The sequence below is a fragment of the Podarcis vaucheri genome (genome assembly GCF_965113315.1).
Source record: "Podarcis vaucheri genome assembly, chromosome: 7".
NCBI classification, from domain to species: Eukaryota; Metazoa; Chordata; class Lepidosauria; order Squamata; family Lacertidae; genus Podarcis; species Podarcis vaucheri.
Window position 1 is genome coordinate 40,352,194 of NC_138765.1, and position 20,536 is coordinate 40,372,729.

The window sequence follows — 20,536 nt, forward strand, 5'->3', positions numbered from 1 at the left end:
GGGGTATTGTTTTATTTTTGTTTTATTATACTATTTTATGGTTTTAATTTGTATTTTTATATCGTGAATTGCCCTGTGATCTTACTACCACTACTAGGTAAAGCTAAGGGACCCCTGACCATTAAGTCCAGTTGTGGACAACTCTGGGGTTGTGGTGCTCTTCTTGCTTTACTGGCCGAGGGAGCCGGTGTTTGTCCACAGACAGCTTCTGGGTCATGTGGCCAGCATGACTAAGCTGCTTCTGGCGAAACCAGAGCAGCGCATGGAAATGCCACTTACCTTCCGGCCACAGCATACTACTACTAAAAATAATAATCATAATTTTGTGGGTAATGGGCAGCCTTCCCCTTGTGGGAAATTTGGGTCAATCTTTGGGGTTACCCTAATAATGAACTCACCATAACAAAGATAGTGTTGGTTAAATGGGGGAGTGTGCTATACACAGTTTACTGTGCATTGTGAACTCTATTTCTGTCAGCTCCTGTCTTGGAGTTTGAGGTTGGACTAAGCCACCCTTGGCCAGCCTAGTGCCCCTCAGGCGTTTTGGACTATAATTCTTGTCAGGTCCAGCATCCAAAATATCTGAAAGGAACCCTGATGGCAAAGGGTGGGCCAGGTGACCATAAAAGAGCCTTCTGAGATTCAGCAACAGATCTGCTAAACTACTGTCTTAAGATTCTGTGATTCTCGCAAGATCATGTGACCATCTACTCCCATTTTGTGCCCACCCCTTTTCCTTTTTCTCCCCCTCCCAGAATAAGCCGGCTGTTTAATGGCACGGAACCTATTGTGTTGGACAGTTTAAAACAACATTATTTCATTGATCGAGATGGTGAAATTTTCAGATACATCTTAAGCTTCTTAAGAACATCGAAACTGCTGCTCCCAGAAGACTTTAAGGTAAGACAGGCCAGAAACCTGTAATCAGTTTGTTCTCTTATTAAGCCATTTATTTCAGAGTGAGTTTGTATTCTCCGGTGTACTTTCCTCCACTATGCTGAGGCTGGAAAAACACTGCCTGCATGCGTCTGTGGTCTCCTCCCCTTTCCATCCCTTTCAGTTTTGGGAACTAACTGTGGTTTACTCTCGGTATGCACCAATGTTTAGGTTAGCCATAGTTTGCTGTAAACCAGATTGGAACAGGGTTTCCAAACATAGTTAGGAAACTGTGGGGTTTTGTCTGCACATGACCCAGACGTTGCTGGTGTTATTGTTAAAGGGACTGCTTTGCCAAGGGTCTGATGTTGTTGGAACAACAGGAACTTGCATGCTCTGTCAGAGGGTGCCCTTTCTGTTCATTAAGGTGCTTGTCAGATGCTAGGCTGCAGATGCAGCAGCTTAAGAAACAGGCCCACTAGTTGTCATAGATACCAGAAAGGGAAAGGGAAAGGATAGGCAAAGCCCCAGGCAGGATCAGTTTTCCTAAGCCAATTTTACTTCCTCATCTTTAGCTTATTTATCAGGATCTAACAACAATTAAGAAGAAGCACAAGAAGCTGGCTACATACTACCTTTTTTAGTGGTTTTGCTTTGATGGAATTCAGAATGTGTGTAGCCTGATCTAGAACCAACTTCAAATCACCTAGAAAGGTCTTGGTGATTAATGCCTCTGTGTAAAAAAAACAACCCAGTGAATTGATATTACATCTGGATTTTTCTGTTTGACAAGTGCCACCAAGCCTCTCACATTCCCTTTCACACACAATTCTCCATCCATACAAATTCCAGTACAAGAATCCCATGAAATCTTTTTTTTCTTTCCCCCAAATACTCAGACAAGGGTTGGAAAATATATTGTCCTCTGGTATGTTTTGCTAGCTCGTTGCAAAGCAGGAACTGTGTAATTATTTCATCATTGTGAATGAATCTGACAGAGGCAAGCAATTGTGCTTTTCCAATTATGCCAGTAGATTCATAAACTTGAATGGCAAATTCAGAATTCCTCATACTTTTGGAAACACAGTTCTCAATATTAGCTGACATATCAACTATTCTTCTGCAAATTGTCTCGTCAGACAAAAGGAATTTCCATAACTTTTCATTCAGCATCATCACCAAACCATTTTTTCCACAATCAAGCTGCAGGCAAGCTTAATCAATTTTTCAGCTATTACTGTTACGTAGTTTTGTCTGTTGAGCAATCAAGTCAGCCACTTGGTAAGGTATAATTTACATCTTATCTCAGACTTTTACTCATTTTAAAAAATAATAATAATAATAATAATATGGTCTTCTGTTCCAAAGGCCTTTCAAACTATTGATGAAATATTTGCCAGATTTCCATGTTTTAACAACAGGTGTATTTTCATATTGTTTGGGGCCATATTGGAATTGGAAAGCTTCTCACCACAGATCAAACACATAGGCTGAGGGACATTTTCATGTGAAACTGAGACTCAGATAGCTCTCCACATATTGCCGACCAACTTTTTTTTTTTGGAGGTTTGCTTGGGCCTGATACTGGTGTTGAATTAAATGAGTCTTCTCCAGCACTCTGTTTGAACAGCAGTTCTGGATCACAACTAGGATTGTCCTCAGTATCCCTTGATGTTCTTGCTCTCATTTTGCAAAGGTACCTATCCATATTCTGCAAATATTTTTTCCCCTTTTGATACTGTACTATCTTATGCTACACTATGCTACACTGAAATGTTTAAATGTTTCCTTGATTGTCCTTGATTCTTCCTGCCCCACCAATGTGACATACGGCACCCTTTGAGAACCACTGTCCTAGAGAGATGGTATCTGCAGTAGGATCGTGCAGAAAGCAGTTAACCATTGGATATATAAGGAGGGAGGCAATCGTTGAGGCATCAAGGTCCCAGTCTATGCCAGCACTTTGAATCCAGCCCAGTAGCTAATTGGCAGCCAGTAGTTTCTGAAACATTAGAGAGTTAAACAATACAAAAAGAGAACATGCAGTTATACCTTAGAAGTGGTGGAAAGTTTATATCCAGCTAGTCAGGCCAATAATACTCCCCCTCCAGCACCCTGGACAGCTTTCCCAAGAACACTGGGGGAGGGGGAGAATGAGAAACCTTCCTCCTTGCCTCTTAACTGCAGAGTGACCTGAGGGCTGCTACTGCTGCTCCCACCACCAGCTCAGATGGGTAAGGGGCTTTTACAGAAGAGACGCTTTGTGGGGAATCGGAGGAGCTGAGGTTGCTGAAAGGGAGGGAGAGGAAGGTGAGTGTGGGACTTCCAAAGTCAGATAAGCCCCCCCCCCAAAAAAAAAAACAACTCAGCTATTTTTCATTGTTTTGGAAGTCACCTGTCTCCACACAGAATTGGGTTGCCTCAGGCAGGGAGCCAAGCTGCACAGTTATGTGCTGGTTCCCCATGGCTCCGATGATCCATATGAGTTTGTTTGTTTGTTGCATTTATATCCCACCTTTTTCTCCAAGGAGGCCAAGGGGGTTTACATGCTTCATCAAGCCCACACCTCAGTTAATCCTCACCATGATCCTGTGAGGTAGTTTAGGCTGCGAAGTGGCGACTACCCCCCAAGGTCACCCAGTGACCTTCATAGCTGAATAGGGATTTGAACCCTGGTCTCCGAGATCCTAGTCTGGCACTCTTAACCACTACACCACACTGGCTCTATTTTAGAAGTCTGCCTGTACTTAGAAGTTCAGGAGAGAATTAAAAAACGCTGAGACCAGAGGGCTGCAGAAGTATTTTTGTGCTGGCTGGGAGGCAAAACGGTGCAAACAACACAGGAAGTTGTCGATCCTCAGATTTCGGCGGGACCGCTTCCAAATATATACTTTGAGAATTTCTGCCTCTGAGGATTGCAATTTTTAAGTGTTGTTTTCAGGCTGAGCTACGGAGGCAGCTGCATATGAGTTCCTAGCTAGCGAGTCTCTATTATCGCATCTGACTGGTGTGTTTACAGTGAATATTAACTACAGTTCCAGTTGCTAATAAGATGAGACTTGAAAGTGCTCTACCTTTGACAGCCTCCCCCCACCCCTTGAGAGCACCTTTTCCTAATATCTAATACAGTTTTCATGGGCTTGTGAATTGTAAATACAGCAGCAATTACTGGCTCAGGGGTCCTTCCTGTCGCTCACTGCTGTCGCTCCATTGAGTCAGAGGAGTGCAAAGTTGTTTCATGTAGCAAGCAGAAGGTATGGGGTGCAGGCTTGGCTCTACAGGCTTCCTCTGTTCCCCCACCCCCTGCAATTCACCTAGCATGCGCCAGTCACTCTTCATGCGCTGAGACCCAGGCACAAGCCTGCCTGTGCAGAAAGAGTATTGTTAAGTGCCATCCCAGCCACCCAGTTGTAAGAGGCTACAGGAGTTCCAAGCACTTCCCCCAGGGTTTGGTTTCCTTGGAACGAAGGTCAGCAGAGACTGTGGTTTCTTTAGGACGCATGGTTTTATTTCCACATACAGTGGTACCTCGGGTTAAGTACTTAATTCGTTCCGGAGGTCCGTTCTTAACCTGAAACTGTTCTTAACCTGAAGCACCGCTTTAGCTAATGGGGCCTCCTGCTGCCACCGCGCCGCCGGAGCACGATTTCTGTTCTCATCCTGAAGCAAAGTTCTTAACCCGAGGTAATATTTCTGGGTTAATGGGGCCTGTAACCTGAAGCGTATGTAACCTGAAGCGTATGTAACCCAAGGTACATAACCTATGCATTGGATGGAGAAGCTGACAGCATTGAAACCCCAACAGATCTTGCTTCTCCATTTGATTTCCAGAGAAGCCCCAAAGCTCAGCTTAGGCCTACCACAGAGCAGGACATGTCTCTGTGTCTCCAGCCTCCAGCTTTCTACTCTCACACACAACAACTTATCTAGCTATTGTTCTTCTACAGGCCAGCTGGGTGGGGAAGGCCCAACCCTTTATTTCTCTGACAACGGAACTCACTTAAGATGCAGAAGTTGGGTACTTAGCTTGACATAAGAAGAGCCTGCTGGATCAGGCCAACGGCCCATCTAGTCTAGCATCCTGTTCCCACAGTGACCAATTAGATGACTGTGGGAAACCTACAGTTAGGACCGGAGCGCAAGAGCAGTCTCCTTTCCTGTGGTTTCCAGCAACTGGTATTCAGAAGCATTGTCTCCAACCATGGAGGCAGAACATAGCCATCATGGGTGGTAGCCACTGATAGCCTTCTCCATGAATTTGTCTAATCCTCTTTTAATGCCGTCTAGGTTGGTGGCCATTGCTGCCTCCTGGGGGAAATGAGTTCCATAGTTTAGCTATGCACTGCATGAAGAAATAGACAAAGAGACGGGTTTGACCAGTCCAACAGGTTCCCTCTTATACATTCTAGCCTCAGAGATACAGGATTGCAGGTTTGGAAGGGACCCAGGGTTTCATCCAGGCTGATCCCCCCCCCAATTGATAATGTCTACTCTGAAGAAGAAGGTCTGTCCCGTCCCTACAAACGCCCACAGAACAGTTTCCCTGTAGAGATTGCATGATGCCTCCAGGTACATTTGCCCTCACACATGGACATCCTAGGAGTCCAAGACAAATGAATATGGGGCTGCCATACTCTTGTGGGGCTTCCATTCATTTCAGAGAACATACTGGTGCATCCAGCCCAATTGGGCCACCCTTAGTAGCCCCCATTATCAGTTGCTCAAAGCAGCTGTTTTTCTTAGCCTCCTGAACAGGGATGTCTCTGGGCAGGTAGCCCAATCCCAAGAGCAACCTAGAGCCACAGGAGTCCCATAGCCCACACTAAGGACTGGTGGCTGTCTGCATATTACAGTGGCCAAATCTGCCTAGCCACCCTCTTGTATTCAAGATTCAGTCATTTTTAGTGTAACTGGTGGAGCAAGCCTGGGCATCTGTTTCTTACACAAGATCCATTCAGGTTTTCATCTGTACATGAGAGGGCTTAAATTTGGGGCAGGGGGAGGTGGCAGCCAAGGTCTCCAGGTGCCTTGATACTTGTGCCTGTTGAGTGTGAAGGAATATCTTTGCAGGGTTCCTTAGCTGCACTAAGAGACCCTGCACAGACCTTCGTGCTAAACACAGGAAGGTGCAAAGCAAGAACATCTCTCAGCCAAGAGCCATATTCAGGGGAGCACCATTGGCACTGCTGAGAAGGCTGGAATGGAGGGGTTCCGGATGCCTGTAGCAGCTGATAGAGCTACTACAGCCAAGCAGAGGCTTCTGTGAATGTGTGCTTCATATGCAGACTCCTGAACATTGTTAATGTTAGCAGCCACTGAACACATCTCAGCCAGTTGGACTCTGTTAGTCGACGGAGTCTGTGGGTTGCCATTTGCCCCTTGCAGGGAGCTGCAAAGAAGGTGCTTCAGGTTTCCTTGCCATTTATTTCCATGTCAGCACTTTTCCAGGCTGGAGTCTGTCATTTTCTGCCCTAAGTCATCAGTACAAAGTGGGAGTGAAATCATCCCTGTATCAGATGAGCAGCATCAGATTAGCAGGGGTGTTAGCAAACTCCCGGGCGCAGCAAGGCTGGGAACAAAATCTCACACCTGCCTTTCAAGGCTGTCTTGGGTGCTGCCCTGTCAACATGGACAAAAGGCCCTTCTCTTGGGTGAAAATTAAAAGTCACTGGTGTGATAATCAGGCATCCGGCTCCTTTTCTGAACAGTGGGTGTGGCATTAGGCCTCAATGGGCCCATCACTAGGGCATGTGGGGCTCCTCAAGGGAGGGTGTAAAGTTCCAGGCCTCACCACCCTTCAAACCTCAGATTAATGGGGCATTTGAAGAAGGGTCTGCTCAAAGGACCTAGCTACAGCTAGGTACATATGGAGAAAGGGAATTCTTCAGGAACCAAGTTCTCTGTGGGTCAAAGCAAGTTCTTTGAAGAGGGGCCAGAAACAAATTGGGAGCAGCTTTGAAAACTTTGCATTACTGGGAGAGGCTGCAACTCTTTTGCGCGATCAGTAGGTGAAAACTTTTGAAGGTATACTGAAGGGGTTTGTGGGGGTGGGCATGAATTGGCAGACTATTCAACCAAGAAACACCACCTTCAAGGAAAGCGTCGTGTATATATATATGTTCTCAAAAGGAATGTTGAAAAAGATCAAAATGAGAAAGTCATAGAATTGCAGAGTTGGAAGGGACCCCAAGGTCCAACCCCCTGCAATTCAGGAATCTCAGCTGAAGCTTCCATGACAAATGGCCAGTCAACCTGCTTTAAAACCTCCAGTGAAGGAGAGTCCACAGCCTCCTGAGGGAGACTGTTCCACTGTCAAAATCCCTTACTATCAGAAAGTTCTTCCTGATGTTTAGTTGATATCTCCTTTCTTTTCATTGGTTCAAGTCCTGCCCTCCAGAGCAGGAGAAAACAAGCTTGCTCCATCTTCCATGGCTGTCATATCTCTTCTCAGTCTCCTCTTTTCCAGACAAAACATACCCAGCTCCTTCAACCACTCCTCATTAGGCTTGGTTTCCAGACCCTTGATTATCTTGGTTGCCATCCTCTGATTTTCCAGCTTGTCAATATCCTTATTAAATTGTGATAACCCAGAACAGGACACAGTATTCCATGTATGGTCTGACTAAGGCAGAATAGAGTGGTACTATGGATTCCCTTGATCTGGACACTATGCTTCTGTTGATGCAGCCTAGAATAGCATTAGCATTTTTTGCTTCTGCATCACACTGTTGACTCATGTTAAGCTGGTGATCCACCAAGACCCCTAGATCCTTTCACCTGTACTACTAGTAAGCCAGGTGTCTCCCATCTTATATTTGTGCAGCTGGTTCTTCCTGCCTAAGTGCAGAACCTTCCTTCCTTCTCATTTTCTACCAGGACCCTAAGATTGGCAGGGTCTTAACAGGATCCCAGAATGTAATATATCTGATGCAAAAAGAAAAGCCACCAGAAATAATTTGCACATTTTTCTTTACCCCAGAGAATGAAGGAAAAGCCAAGTTTTAAGACAGGCTTCTGCTAACTTATAGCAGGCTTCTCTCAACACACTCAAAAGGAAGTCAGGTGCTACATTGGACTAATGATAAGAGTTGCAGTCCAAAACGTCTGGAGGGGTTAAAAGAAGGCCCAGTGAGCCCCAGTGAGATCTTTGGCTTTGCAACTGACTCTTATCATTGTAGATATTAAGATGAGACTTCCTGTACTCTGTGGGTGTGGTTAAGTCAAGCTTCATTCAAGTTCTTGTCGTGCCGTAGGGCTGGCTGCCAAGTATTTGAGGAACATTGTGAAATGCTTTGCCTGAACACTGTCCTGTAGTGGGGAATTCCAAAGGATGGCTTTTTTTGCAGTCAGCTTACTTGCCAGATTTCCATGGGCAGATGAGTGTTCTTTTTCCATGAGAGCTCATTTAGCATAGTAACCAAAACACACACAGCTAAGAACCAGGAAGTTTCAAATCACACCTCTACAATGAACCTCCTTTCAGCAGCTTCCCTTTCCCCCAGCCTCAGCCCCCAACATTAAGGGCATAGTAGCACCTTCCCTTAGGGGGATTGTAAAAAGATCATGAGAGAAACTGTATTGAATTGTGCTTGTAGCCGTGAAGACTGTGACGTGAAATCGTCAGTTGTTCAGGGAATGATTGCTGTCCATATTCTGTGAGGAAAGGAGAGTTGCCAGTTTGGTTGGGATTGAAATGTTTTACTACGAACAGAACTGAAAAGAGGTTCCCCTGGGACCCAGGGAATTGAAAGGATGGCACTCAGAGGCAAGGAAGTACTTATGGTCAGGAGAGGGGTGTGTATGTTGTTGAGGGAAGGAGAGAGGAGTTGGACCAACTGGGGAAGTTGTTCAAGAGAAAGGGTGGCTCAGGAGAGTGGGACAATTTAGGAAGGGGCCTGAGGACACAAGAGATTGTGGAAACTTAAGAGTTTTTGAAAGGAGAAGCCAAGGTGCAAATTGAGAGAGGGAGCTGTGTGTTGTTGCCAGGGAAGATGCAGGCAGGCAAGGGGGAACTAAGGGGGCTTAGGGTGGCTGGGTTTGGAGTCTAGATATTGAATTCCATATGTTGACTTGAACTGAGCAGCCAGCTCCTTGGCTTCAGACATCCAGTGTGTTGCATTGGAATAGTCTTTATTAAGCACTGTTATTTCTGCTACGGGTACAGCAGTCCCTTAAGGTCCTCCCATTTCCATGGTTTTCAGAGCTGCGGTGTGCATTCAAGCAGGGGCACCATCCAGCTCAAATGGTTACAGAAAGGGCTGGGGCAAGGATAGCCTTCAGGCAGGCTGTTTCAAGCAGGGCTGTGCTTACCTCAATCCTCTCCTCCACCTCAAGGCCCAGGTACTTCCCTTGGAGCACAAGAAGGAGGCAGCTCCTCCCTGGTGGAAATGATGCATTTCCCAGCACTTTTTCCTGTGTGGGTAACCCTTCCTGGTGAACTTTTCTTTCCACTAAAATCCCCACGATGACGGATTCCATGCTGTGATTGAGCTTTTACCTCAGTTTAATAGCAGCATGGTGGAGGGGGGGTGTTTCTGTCAGGTTTGTAGGATGGGACAGGTCACATTTTTCTTCTCCCTGCAGCCCCCCTTGTGCTGCTCAGCTGACTGAGGAACAACTGAGAGTGGTGGGAAAAGGCTGGACTGCCAGAAAATAACATTTCTGGAAAAACCGCCCCTTCTTCTCACTGCTTGGCTGATCTGTGAAGAGGGTATTGTGATACCCGTAAGATCAGGAAGTGGACAGAAGCAGCCTGCAGGATTCAGATTGCACAGTTCTGAACTAGAGATGGAGGCAAGGCTTTTTTTTTTTTTTTTTTTTTTTAGACTGTGCACATTGACCAGAAAATGTACAAAATTCAGTTGAGATATGCACATTCCCCAAAGCCCTTTGGAGATTACATGCATAATTTCCTCTTCACAGACAGATTATGTGTATAGACAGGGTCAGCAAACTTTTTCAGCAGGGGGCCGGTCCACTGTCCCTCAGACCTTGTGGGGGGCCGGACTATATTTTTTGGGTCGTGGGGAATGAACGAATTCCTATGCCCCACAAATAACCCAGAGATGCATTTTAAATAAAAGGACACATTCTACTCATGTAAAAACATGCTGATTCCCGGACTGTCCGTGGGCCGGATTTAGAAGGTGATTGAGCCGGATCTGGCCCCTGGGCCTTAGTTTGCCTACCCATGTGTATAGCTATAGATACAGCCATACCTTGGATCCTGAACACCCTGGTACTCAGACGTTTTGGCTCCCAAACGCAGAAACCCGGAAGTGAGTGTTCTGGTTTGCGAACATTCTTTTGGAAGCCGAACGTCCGACGGGGCTTCCGCAGCTTCTGGTTGGCTGCAGGAGCTTCCTGCAGCCAATCAGAAGCCATGATTTAGTTTTTGAACGTTTTGGAAGTCGAACAGACTTCTGGAACGGATTCCGTTCGACTTCCAAGGTACGACTGTATAGATATAGATTTGGATTTAGATACATGAAATCCATAAGTGCTGAGATACATAAGCTCTCTTTCTCTCCTTTTTTAAAAGGATTTTAATCTTTTATACGAAGAGGCCAAGTACTACCAGCTGCAGCCGATGATCAAGGAGCTGGAGCGATGGAAGCAGGAGAAGGAACAAAGGAAGCACTTCCAGCCCTGTGACTGCTTGGTTGTAAGGGTGACTCCGGATCTCGGGGAAAGGATTGCACTGAGCGGAGAGAAGGCATTGATCGAGGAGATCTTCCCGGAGACAGGGGACGTCATGTGCAACTCGGTCAACGCAGGCTGGAACCAAGACCCCACCCACGTCATTAGGTTTCCTTTGAACGGATACTGTCGGTTGAATTCGGTGCAGGTAATGGGCCTCATCCATTCTATCATTTTCTTTTCACGTTCAGTACTAAGCAGATGAGTCCCTTCTGCCCAATTGCCTCTGTGTCACTGGAAGAAGGAGGCATTTTTTGCCTGGTGAGATCATGGGCGTTTTCTCTCTCTCTCCCTTTCCCTTTTCCCTTAAGTCTAAGTTGTTGGTGGGGGAGAGAAAGAGAGATTTAGATTTTTGTGTGTGTTAGCACCATGCTGATCTCATAATGGCGCTAGGCTGACAAATGCTAATTTTTTTTCATCAGCTCATACCCCGCAGTCCTTTCTTCCCTCCAAAGTGCCCCTAGGAAGAAAAAAGAGTGTACCAAAACTACAAAAAAAAGAAGAAGAAGAGGGGAAAGGAGGAAAGGAAGGAGGGGGAGCCGCTTCTCCGTGCCACTTTATAGAAAACGCAACAATGTGTAAATGCATAATTTATGTCCCACTCATAATTAAATGATAGAGCCTCCGGGATGGACTTAAAAAAATGATCTCTGCACTTTTTTTCCCCTTCAAGAGGATGTTCTATAAAAATTGCCCAGAGTATTTTAAACAAAATGTGTTCCACTTTATACTCAAAGGTTTTTATGGGGGCTTGATTGAGTTAGTTATTCCCCCCCCCCTTTTCTTCCTTTTTATTTTTTATTTAAGATTTTAAAATTAACATATGAAACAAGGAAAGACAGATAGGTAGGATGCGAGAAATGTAAGTTTGTGATTTGGCAAACCCCTCTGAGCGGCTTTCTCCCCCGCCCTAAATAGGGGAGCTCGCCCATGGGAGGGCTACCCTACAGTGGACCTTGGCACTGAGCAGCCTTGATAGTTTGACACTCATTAGTGAGGACCAGAGCAATGAGGGCATTTTCATTGGGAGAGTTGAGCATCCAGCTGCCTGTCTCAGGATGTTTGGCAGGGGGCACGGGCAGGGGGGAGTGGAGCGTGGAAAGGCCTCCATTGGCAGAGGATGTTTTGGGCAGAGCAAATGGACTTCAGGCTACAGCGAGAAACCAAGTGAAGTCAGTTGCAAAGCATGTCATTGTGGCACTTTGGGTGGTTGGAATTTTATTGCTCTGAATACCTGGCCCAGGTGAAGAGCAGTATGCAGTTCAAAAAGCTGGCTTATGGCCTTTAAAAAATAAAATAAAATAAAAAACATTGTGGTTTTGTCAACCCAAACAAGGCACATCGTTTCTCCAGTCTGTTATCCTTTATGCAAGAGCAGGGATTGCCAACATGGCACCCACAGAAGTCTTCACTGGCACCCATAGGGCCCCCTCCCCCCACAGAAAACACCTTTGAAAGAAGTGTTTTATTGCTGCCAATAGAATAGGTGGGTGGGGATGGTGGCCACAACAGCTTCTCCAGCTTACAGCTGTACCCACATGCCCAAAAAGGTTGGCAACCTCTTGGGCTAGACCATGGAATTTGCTGCCAAGGAGTGTGGTGGAGTCTCCTTCTTTGGAGGTCTTTAAGCAGAGGCTTGACAACCATATGTCAGGAGTGCTCTGATGGTGTTTCCTGCTTGGCAGGGGGTTGGACTCGATGGCCCTTGTGGTCTATTCCAACTCTATGATTCTGTGATAGTGAGGTCTCTCTTCAACAAGTTGTAGGGCAGAGCTTCTTGTTTTATACCCCGGGGTTGTTCCCTGCCCCATCTAAATCTAAATGGTAATTCATTTCAGGTTAACAAACATCCAAGCCCTCCATAGCGACAGAGTCTTCAGTGTTAATCTCTGGCTTGCTGATGGTTAGGCAGGGGATTTGAAACTGTGACAACAATCTGTCCTCAAGGTTCAGGACAGCCTTTGCCCACACAGTGCCCTCCAGATGTTTCGGGTTGCAATTTGGCTGACAGAAGTTGCTGTCGAAAACATCTGGAAGGTGCCAGGTGTTGGCAAAGGCTGGCTTAGAATTTAGAAGGTCCACATTCTGCATCTGGATACTTGCTTAATTCTGAATTCCATTTTACGATTTTTAATTGGGGGGGGCGGTAACCAGACTGGCTTGAATTCATAACTGGAGAGAGAGGACTCGCCCCACATCCTAGTCACAAATGCTTTCTCAGAAAATGGAATCGTTAAGCCCTGTACGACCTTTTTAAAATGCACAGCTCTTGAACGAGAACAGAGGATGGAGTTCATTCTGTTCTGATTAATGAAGACGCACAACACCCTCTGCTATGTATAGACTCTTTCTCGACGACACCTGCAAATTTTGTCTGCTGCAAACATCAGGTGTTGCAAATTGTGGTGTCGCAGAAGCGGGTGCTTGCGAGCTTGCTGTCCATTTTAGCTGAAAAATAATTCAGGATATATGTTACATTATCCCGTGATGCATTTCAAAGACTATTTTCAGTGGCAAAGTGGCAGGCACACCTTACAGAATACTGCAGGGCAGTGAACTAGAAAGCAGGCATTTTCTGCCATTTGCCCTTCCCTGTGAGATGACCTTCCTTCTGATGGAGGCAGCGTCCATCAGTTGCATCCCACATCATGTGAAGACATATCTCTTGGCACAGAGTTTCCCTGGCCAATGAGATTCAACCTTGTTATTTGTGAATTCCTATTTTTACGTCTTTTATAACAGAAAATAGAAGTGCTTTTAAGTAAATAAATAAAACCAACAAGTTTTGCGACAAGGTTGATGAGGTAAACTTACCACAGCAAAGGTCGGTCCAGGTTTTAGACCGAGGGGACATTTTGAAACAGTGCTGTAGGCGCCAGTCACAAAATGGCTGCCGTGGGGGACATGACATAACACAAAACCAGAGAAATTGTATTTCCATGCTAGAAAAGACTTAACCTGTAGGGTTTTATATTCCACCTCTTTCTCCAAGGAGCGCAAGGTGACGTACACAATTCTTGCTCTCCTCATTTAATCTGCACAACAACACTGTGAGGTGAGCTATGCTGAGAGTCAGTGACTGGTCCAAAATCATCCAGTGACTGAGTAGGAATTTGAACCCTAGTTCCTAGTCTGAGATTCTAACCACTATACTACACTGGCTCTTAAGAATTATGGGGTCAGGGCTTCACATTTTTGTTGCTAATTCATGACTTATTTTCCTGAACATTGCTAATGTTAATGGCTGGAAAGGACCCTTTTTCTTTTTTGGTGCAAAATGCATCCCTCCCATTGTAGGTTTTTTAAAATCACAGATACCAGAAATGCCATTTTTCCTTGCAAAAACATAATGACCATAAGCATCGTTACAACAGATAGCAAATTCAGCCATATAACACTGTGGTTGAAAAGGCCAAGGCCTCCCCCAGTTTATGACAAGAGATGTTCTGTTTCCAAAACTTGGGAAATCATGCTCAGCTCGCCACAGAGACGATCTCTTTTAGAGTGTTTCCTTCTGGGTAGCAGCACACTTCAAGAAGGCTTTGAACAAATTGGGAGAGGAGAGCTATGAGAATGATTCTAAAGGGATCTGTCTTGAAGGCAGTTTCCGGGAGGGAAGACTGGCAGAATTGGAGATGTTTAGCCCCAGAGAAACAACGGGAGACGTCTCAGTTCTGAACACTGTGAACTTGGAAATTGCTCCCATTGATTTCAGTGAAACATGCGTCAAGGAGAAGCGTGCTCTGGGTTGCTTGCAGCCTAAAAGTGTGGCAAGGGAAGGGCACATAAGAAGAGGCTGCTGGATCAGCCAAATGGCCCCTGCAGAGAGCATCCTGTTCTCACATTGCCCAACCAGATACTTCTTCTGGGAAACCCACAAGCAGGACCCAATCAGAAGAGCACTGCCCACTCCTGTGGTTTGCAGCAGCTAGTATTCAGAAGCATATCTGTCTGTCTGTGGTCACAAAACATGAATTAAAGTATTCAAATGCCCTGAGTTGCTGAATCAGCCATATTCATTCATAGGCCACGGTGGGGTTGGGGGAGGTCCTCAACCATGTTCCTTCTTGCTTACAAATGAAATAAAATCAGACCAAACAGGTACGGAATCATTCTTCTTTCTTTCACATCTAAGGACTCTCAGCTTATTCGTTAGTTTTTCCAGCATTTACCAAGTAGTAAGGTGGGCCATGTCTAATTTTCTCCAAAACTGTGTGATGGTCATTCCGGGTGCTTTAAGCAGGTGCACTGTTATCTCTTCTCCCCATCCCTCCTTTCATTTTTTTAATCTTTACCCGAAAAAGGGTATTTTTTTCTTTCTAGGCCTTTTGCTCATTCTCCCTCGGGTCCTTTCACATTCTTGCATTGCGAAGTGATACAAGATCAGGGCAGAAGTCAGGGGAACGAGGCAGATGTTTGCCTCCTCGAACACTGTCCCAGGGCCAGTCAATGCTCACAGGGTTCAAGAGAAGCCATGAGAAGAGATCAAAGCTCAGCTTTGCCTGGCATGACTTGGGAAGCCCAAGTGACTGGCGGAAAGGAGGCCTGTCTGTTGCCTACCAAAAGAAAGTGAAATTGAGACTTTGGAATTGAAAGCAGGAGGGAGAAAGGAAAGGATGGAGGAGTTCACCGAAATATTTATAATCACCTCTGGCAAACCATATAATCTGTGCTCTGTAGGGGGATTTGGTAGGTCTAGGATTCTGGTGAGAGCACTGAACCTATGTATTTAAGAAGAGTCCTGCTGGATCAGGCCAATGGCCAATCTAATCCAGCACCCTGTTCTCTCAGCGGTCAGCCAGATGCCTGTTGGAAACTTGCAAGCAGTCACTTTTCATTCCCCAGCCCTCAACTGCAAAAAGGTTCCCAGCCTTCCTGCTTTAGTATATTGGCAGCCAGAGCAGGGTTGGGGAGACATGGAATGAGGTGTATCGCTTTTGACACAACGGTAGCTTGTATTATTTGATAATCCCCTTGTCATGTGTCGCTACATTGCTTATGAATTTTGTATTCTGGAGTAACTGAATTGCCTCGTTTGTTCTTAAGTTGTTGAACCAAGCATTTATTTATAAGCCTGTTGTAGCATTTTATTGTCAGAGAATGTTCATCTTGCTTGGCTGTCCTTTGAAACAGTGACATTTGCGCTTCGTATTATATTTCTTCATTCAGCACATAGTTTAACGATGGGACCCACTGGAGGGAGCAATGGCCACCAAAAGAGGGTTAGATGAATACATGGAGGAGAGGGCTCTTGATATCTACTAGCCACGATCCCTATGCTCGCCAGTGTGGTGTAGTGGTTAAGAGCGATAGACTCGTAATCTGGTGAACCGGGTTCGCGTCTCCGCTCCTCCACATGCAGCTGCTGGGTGACCTTGGGCTAGTCACACTTCTCTGAAGTCTCAGCCCCACTCACCTCACAGAGTGTTTGTTGTGGGGGAGGAAGGGAAAGGAGAATGTTAGCCGCTTTGAGGCTCCTTCAGGTAGTGATAAAACGGGATATCAAATTCAAACGCTTCTTCTTCTTCGGAGAATACCAATTACTGGGGACCACAGGAGGGGAGAGGGCTCTTGTGCTGGGGTTCTGTTCGTGGGATTCCCATTGGGACACCTGGTTGGCCACTGTGAGAACAGGATGCTGAACTCGATGGGCCTTTGGCCTGATCCAACAGGCTCTTCTCATGGATGCAGGGGGGAAACACCCAGTTTGGAGCCAAGTAGGAGCTTGCAGTTCTGCTGGGCCATGGAGGTGTCCTTGAACCCCTTCAAAGCTCAGGTTGATACCACAAACCAGGTGGCATCCCAGAGGTGGAGTGCTGAGCAGCCATTCTGACTGGCTGCCCAGTTGAGATTAGCGGTGAGGACTTACTTTAGGTGGCTGAAGGGCACGGGCAGGAATATAAACACAGGCACATTAACAGCACACATACACCCTGAATACCCCGACCTGTTTGGTAGGAAAATCCCTTAGCGGCCAGAATGGTTACACCAGTAAAGAAGATGCTCATAACAGCCTGCTGCTTTTTCTCCCCCCATCTAGCACAGCATATTAATGATGAGTTATGGCTTCATTTTATGATGACTGAAGCCCCAACGTTGCTTTTCCTTAAGAGGTAGCATCAATATCACTACCAGCCAGTATTTTACTCCATAATGTACTGAACTGCCCTGCAGAGCGCTTGTTTGTTTGATTAATATTTGGGTTTTTCTGCAGAGGTTTGCTGTAAGCAAGACTTTAATCACGCTGCAGTCATTTAGGAATAAGTTATAGAATTATCGCTGCATAATATGCTGGGAGATCCTGAAAAGACCAGAAATGTATCACGCAGAGTCTAGCTGGCTCTCGGGGGCCCTTTTCACCACCTCTGGACCACGAGACCAAAATACTTTGCAGGGCAACACGCACAAATGAAATAGTGTCCATCTGCAGGAAGCTGAGATGGCTTTGAAAAAGGAAAGCCAGTGAGTAGGGCTGGATACAGAAGGCATGAGCTCAAGTGCGTCTTCAGCTGTGGACAAAATGGATAGCAATTTATAAGTCAGACTCCATCCCTGAGCATCACTTTCCTCCTAAAGTTGGCCTGTTTCACAGGGTTGTCGTCTGGCTGGACAAGGAAACATTGTGCATAGAAGGCCATGGGGAGACCAGCCTGGCCCCAACCATTAGCCAGTGGAGCTCCAAGGCTGCTTTCCTCCTCCCAACCCATTCCTATTTCCTTTTGTGTCAAGGCTCTTACATTTTGAATATGTAGTCAGTGACAGCATTCGGAAGAAATTCAGGTAATTTCTTCAAATTTAGGTAATAATACAAACCTTTAGTCACAGGGGGAAAGTTGAGCTACAAATCGCCTTTGTCTAACATTTTACTTCAGTGACAACTTTACTGTATAATGTGGGGCTTTCCTAAGGGTGAAATTAGATGTGATGTGGAAGCTCCAAACATGGAGCTTTCAAAAAGCAGCTGCGCAGAGTGTTGCATCCAACTTAACTCACCCCTTCCCCAAAACTGCTATTAGCCACAGGCTTCTTCTCTTCAATGTGTGAACTGCCCCATCTCGTCTAGAGGCAGCACCCAGGGCAATTTTGATCAGGGCCACAGTGCAGCAAGAAACCCCCTTTTTGGACATGCTGCACCCCTGATCTAATCCCCCACCCAAGGCTGCTGTTTTTGGGGAAAGAAAAAGAGCCGGGACGTTCGTTTTATCACCCTTATGTCATCTCTGCTTTGATCCTTAACCTGAGTCAGACTGCTGGTCCATCTTATTTAATATTGACTGTCACTAGCTCTCTAAAGCAGGCTTTGCCAACCTGGTGCCCCCTTGATCTTTTAGGCTACAATTCCCTTCAGCCTCAGCCAGTGCAGCTGTTTGCCTTGGGCCGGCCATTTTCTGTTTTCAGAGTCTAAGGCTGCATTCACTTTGCAGTTTTATACCATTTCCTCACCGTTTCCCTAACTGTTAATTTCTGAATTGTATTTGCCCTTTCGCACAGCAATACAAGCCACTTCCGGAAAACTAATGGGATTTAGGGCAAGCTTAGCACTCATTTCCATGTTACTTGATTCCTAAAAAAAATTTTATGCTTGGAGCCCCTTTAACCCAGAATATCATGGGAGTAAAGTGATGAAATTTAGGGCCGTATAGCAGCATACATTTTTTCTCCCTGCTGCTTTAATGGGGGAAGAGAAGCACACGCCTGTGTGGAAAGGGTTGTGGGAGCAGCGACATTGTCCAATGTGGTTTGCTGTTGTGCCCCTCCCCAACACGCCCACTGGTGTGAATGAAATTTAGCTCAACCTGCTGGTGTATCGGTAAGAAAATAATAATCATAACACAATTCACAATTTCAAAACACACCAAGTACTGCAGTATGAAAGGACCACAGGACTAGCATATTAATCAGGAAAACAAATGCAATGTTCCCCGTGCCTGAAATGCACCCCTAGTTGACATGTGCGGAGTCCTATATGTGGGGCTGCACAGAGACTTTAGCAAAGAAATACAATGGTACCTCGGGTTAAGAACTTAATTCGTTCTGGAGGTCCATTCTTAACCTGAAACTGTTCTTAACCTGAAACTGTTCTTAACCTGCGCTGCCAGCATGTGATTTCTGTTCTTATCCTGAAGCAAAGTTCTTAACCCGAGGTACTATTTCTGGGTTACCGGAGTCTCTAACCTGAAGCGTCTGTAACCCGAGGTACCACTGTAACTGTGCGTAACCTTTGCACTGTCACCCATTAACCGCATTGCGTGTCCTGGCTTTCACGGGTGGATATAGGACTCGTACTTTCAGTTCAGTTCAGTGGGATTCCTTTGGTTCTTTCAGAGTCATGAGCACATTTGATACGGAGCCTTCTCCAATATTAACTGGTGCTTTCCCCCTCAGGTGCTTGAACGGTTGTTCCAGAAGGGCTTCAACGTGGCGGCGTCCTGTGGAGGAGGCGTGGATTCCTCTCAGTTCAGCGAATATGTACTATGTCGTGAGGACAGGAGACTGCAGCCCAACACCACAATCAGGATAAAGCAAGAGCCCCTGGACTAAAGACACCCCCCTTTCCCCCTTCCTTTGTGAACGTAGAAGTGTTTTTAATAGTCTCGTGTGGAAACACTAAGGATTTGCAAGACAGTATTAACCTGGGCAACGTTGCCCGAGTGGTATCTCTCTGAAACTACCCGTCACCATTGCCAGCCATGAACTCTTTATCTGGAAGCAAAAAGACAGCATACAAAATAATAATAATAATGATAATAATAATAATAATTTCATTTGTTTTATTAGTCAACTGCTGGGCGGCATGCCCAGCATCGTGAAGTTTTGTGGGATTGTCCTCTCGGCAGGAAAGCGTGCGGAATGGAGACAAAGCTTCAGTGAAGAACTGGCCTTTGATTGGACTTTGGTAGAAGGACCAATTTAACGCAATTCGAACATGCCCATTGAAGGAGTGCACCATCTGACTTTCTGGGGGACCTTCCCCTCCTCCTCCCTTGGTGGGATCAAGGACATGGGAGCTGCCCAAAGGGAGACGGTATCGTGCCAAGTGTCTTCCCCGCCCCCCTGCCCCCGATGAATCCCATGTCCTCTCCTGTCTGACAGGCTTTTGCATCGCCATTTGTCCACCCCCGTTACCCTTCTGTGGTTGCCTTTGCGCATTGTATCAAATGGCTTATTTTTCTACGACGCTTCCAGTTGTCTGTGTACAGAAGCCACCCCAAACAGGGACCAATTTGTATTCTTCTGGTGCTGAATGAACTCTTTGCAAATTCTTTTCAGTCCCGCACAACCCACCTTTGAGATAAATGCAGTGGTTTGACATTTGCTGCCTTGTCTGCCCACAACTGACGAGATTGAATTGCAGCAAAACATTTGCAAAAAGAAATCGGAAATGGAGACTCAAAGCAAGTTCCTAAATAAGATTGTTCAGCATTAAACAGGCACTGCCATGGAACTTGAGTTAAGGTTGTGGCGTTCTTTCATTCATCTCAGATTTTAAGTTTGGGGGTCATCCAGAAAGTGGAAATGGGCCATGCAGCTGCTACAACCTTTCTTTCCTCACTTAAAACCCAATGTTATTGTTGCTTTGAGAATATATAGGACACAAACAGAACACCTTTTCTGCCTGATTGAATCAGACCATTGTCTCATGAGCTCATTTCTCTGTGTGATGCATTGCAGCAGTCTTCACCAATGTGGTACCCTTCAGATGCCAACCATCCAGCAGTGTTGATGGGAGTTGTTACCCAAAGGATGGGGAACCTAGTAACCTCCAAATGTTGTTGGACTTCAGCTCCCAGCATCCCTGATGTTGGCTATTCTGGCTGGGGCTCATGGGGTTGGAGTCCAAAAACAGTTGGCAAGGGAGCACAGCTTTTCTGTTCCTGAATTATAATAAATGTTTTAAAAACTAATGTTGTTTGGGACTCCAGGTTCAGAAGATGTTAGCTTTCCATCACTCAGCAGAAAT

General features: G+C 45.8%; 1 protein-coding gene across 5 annotated transcripts in view; it reads left to right on the plus strand.

Moving 5' to 3' along the window:
• Positions 1-20,025, plus strand: part of KCTD15 (potassium channel tetramerization domain containing 15) — a 65,006-nt gene extending 44,981 nt beyond the window's left edge. For all 5 annotated transcript variants that reach the window (XM_082233523.1, XM_082233522.1, XM_082233525.1 and 2 more), the window contains exons 3-5: positions 756-900; positions 10,418-10,723; positions 18,961-20,025. In XM_082233523.1, coding sequence (XP_082089649.1) covers positions 756-900; positions 10,418-10,723; positions 18,961-19,116 — 607 coding nt within the window. In that variant the 3' untranslated portion in view covers positions 19,117-20,025. The remainder of the gene's footprint in view (positions 1-755; positions 901-10,417; positions 10,724-18,960) is intronic.
• The last annotated feature ends 511 nt before the right edge of the window (positions 20,026-20,536 follow it).